This window comes from Aegilops tauschii, chromosome 5 (genome assembly GCF_002575655.3).
Source record: "Aegilops tauschii subsp. strangulata cultivar AL8/78 chromosome 5, Aet v6.0, whole genome shotgun sequence".
Lineage (NCBI taxonomy): Eukaryota > Viridiplantae > Streptophyta > Magnoliopsida > Poales > Poaceae > Aegilops > Aegilops tauschii.
In genome coordinates, this window is record NC_053039.3 from 456,044,658 (window position 1) to 456,046,833 (window position 2,176).

The following is a 2,176-nucleotide window of genomic DNA, read 5'->3' on the forward strand; positions in this document are numbered from 1 at the left end:
TACGGTGCACCGCCCTCCAGCGCCGCACGTGGCCCGAATAAGCGAACGAAACCCCTGCGCCCCGCAAGGCGTCGGCGACGAGCCTGTCACAGAGCTGATGAAGACGGGGAACACCTCTTCTTCCTGAAGTGTAGGAATCCACCAGTTATATACTACTACTCCGTATTATTTTTCGAGACAAACCAGTTATATATATGGCCGGATATGGATGGGCTGTAATTGTCAGGCTAGGCCCATGTACAGGTCACACTTCCATTCCTAAAAAAAATACCGATCCTAAACCCACCGTAACCCACACGTACGTACAAATCGCGGCTTCTGTTCATCCTCCTCTCCAAACCCACGGAGAGAAACCAACGCAGCAGCACATGGAAGGCGAGATGCAGCCGCCGGCGGTGGCGGCCGATGCCGTATCCAAGGTGCTTGACAACGATGACCTTCTCATCGAGATCCTCCTCCGCGTCGGCTTCCCCACCACCCTTGTCAACGCCGCCCTCGCCTGCAAGCGCTGGTTAGGGCACGTCTCAGACCACGCCTTCCTCCGCCGTTTCCGTAAGCTCAACCCACCTCATCTCCTGGGCTTCTACATAAAGTTCAGACCCAATTACCTTCGGACCATTCCAACATCCTTCATCCCGATGTTGCCTCAACCCCCGGAGCTCGCTTCCGTCGTCCGCCACGCAAGCTTCGGCTTGGATGCCTACTTACGGCTATCGCCCGAAATATTAGACTGTCAAAATGGCAACGTGTTTGTCCGCTTGTTCGACCGTTGGACTGGGAGCTGGAGCAGAGGCAGAGTGCACCGACCTTTGTGCCGCAAGAGAGGCTTGACCTTCAACCCACCACTCTTATACCCAAAGCTCCAAAGTAACGGATCCTGTCGTTCAATACAATTCCTTTCCAAAGAAGATGGGGATGGTCTGTCCTGCTACTACTTGTATGTGGAGGAGACTATATCCGGTAAACCAGAATCTAGGCTGCACGTGTATATGTTGCAAGATGGTGTTTGCCGCAAGCATCATCTTTTGGACCAACTCCCTCCCGTGCCTTACGAACCTAAGGTTGTGCTTGCCGACAACAAAATTTATGTCCCGGCAGGCATGAGTGACATCATCATCTTGGATTTAACGACCTTGAGTTTCTCCACAATCCAGCCTCCGCGGGGCGTGGTGCATAGCAAGGTCGGCACCACTATGTTGGCACGGGATGGTGACGCTTCTGGTGTTTATCTTATCCATGTCGAGGAGCTTCAACTACGCATTTGGCTCCACAAGGGAGACAACAGCTGGTTGCTCATCGATTCCATTTGTTTGCATGAGATGTATGCTAATTTGAAGATGTCAGGTTGCATGGTGAAGGATGAGCATACTATTCGTCTCATGAACCAAGTGGTGGACTATGGCGACTTTCTATTCTTGGAGATGGGCGGATGCGTACTTCACTTGGATATCAAGTGCAGGACACTACGTAAAGTATATGAAATAACAAATGGTTGTTTGGTTGACATCTATCCTTTTATGATGATCTGGCCTCCCACGTTTCCCATGCTCAAATATGATTCTGAAAGGTTTGCCCTTTTCGCCTTTAAATCATATGTTGAGGCTAGATTGTTTGCAGTGCATCGTTCGTCACAATGTTTGATGCATTTGTGTTATTGCATTAGGTATATGATTGACTCGCTTGGGCATTTTGACAATACTAATTGAGTGACACCATAGCTGACCCCTAAGATGCATGGGTACAAATTTAGTTACATTTTGCTTCCCTACATTTGTATTAGCCAATATGCTGTCATCCTTAATGCCATTTTTTAGAAGCTGGCGATATTTTCGGCACTAGTTATAGAATTATATTTGACAATGTCAATGGTTGTTGTCTTTTGCCAGGCATGTCCTGATGTACTCCCTCCGTACCAAAATATAAGACGTTTTCGCATTTCAAATTGAACTGTAAAAACATCTTATATTTTGGTACAGAGATAGTAGTATTTGACTATGGCAGACCACCTCAATAGAGTAATTGCTTTTGTTAAAGCTTGTGTCTGCGACGGATGGCATACTTCATAAACTTATTCTTTCGGTCTTCCCCTTGTATAGATTCTAGTGGTGCTTTTTGTTTTAACAAGGATCTTTCATTCTGCCACATCATTGTTTCCTAAACAGTTAGGCGTGCATAA

At 47.3% G+C, this 2,176-nt stretch overlaps 1 protein-coding gene across 1 annotated transcript; it reads left to right on the forward strand.

The window, feature by feature from the left end:
* Positions 1–380: 380 nt before the first annotated feature.
* Positions 381–1,706, forward strand: LOC109772297 (uncharacterized). Its single transcript, XM_020330983.1, has 2 exons — positions 381–1,567; positions 1,664–1,706. The coding sequence occupies exons 1-2, from the start codon at positions 381–383 to the stop codon at positions 1,704–1,706; spliced, it is 1,230 nt and encodes a 409-aa protein (XP_020186572.1).
* The last annotated feature ends 470 nt before the right edge of the window (positions 1,707–2,176 follow it).

Bases quoted from the DNA above. Each gene is read 5' to 3' on its own strand.
- LOC109772297 (XM_020330983.1), top strand. From the start codon at position 381: ATGCAGCCGCCGGCGGTGGCGGCCGATGCCGTATCCAAGGTGCTTGAC. The intron at 1,568-1,663 runs GTTTGCCCTTTT...TTATTGCATTAG, and splicing joins CTCAAATATGATTCTGAAAG to GTATATGATTGACTCGCTTG.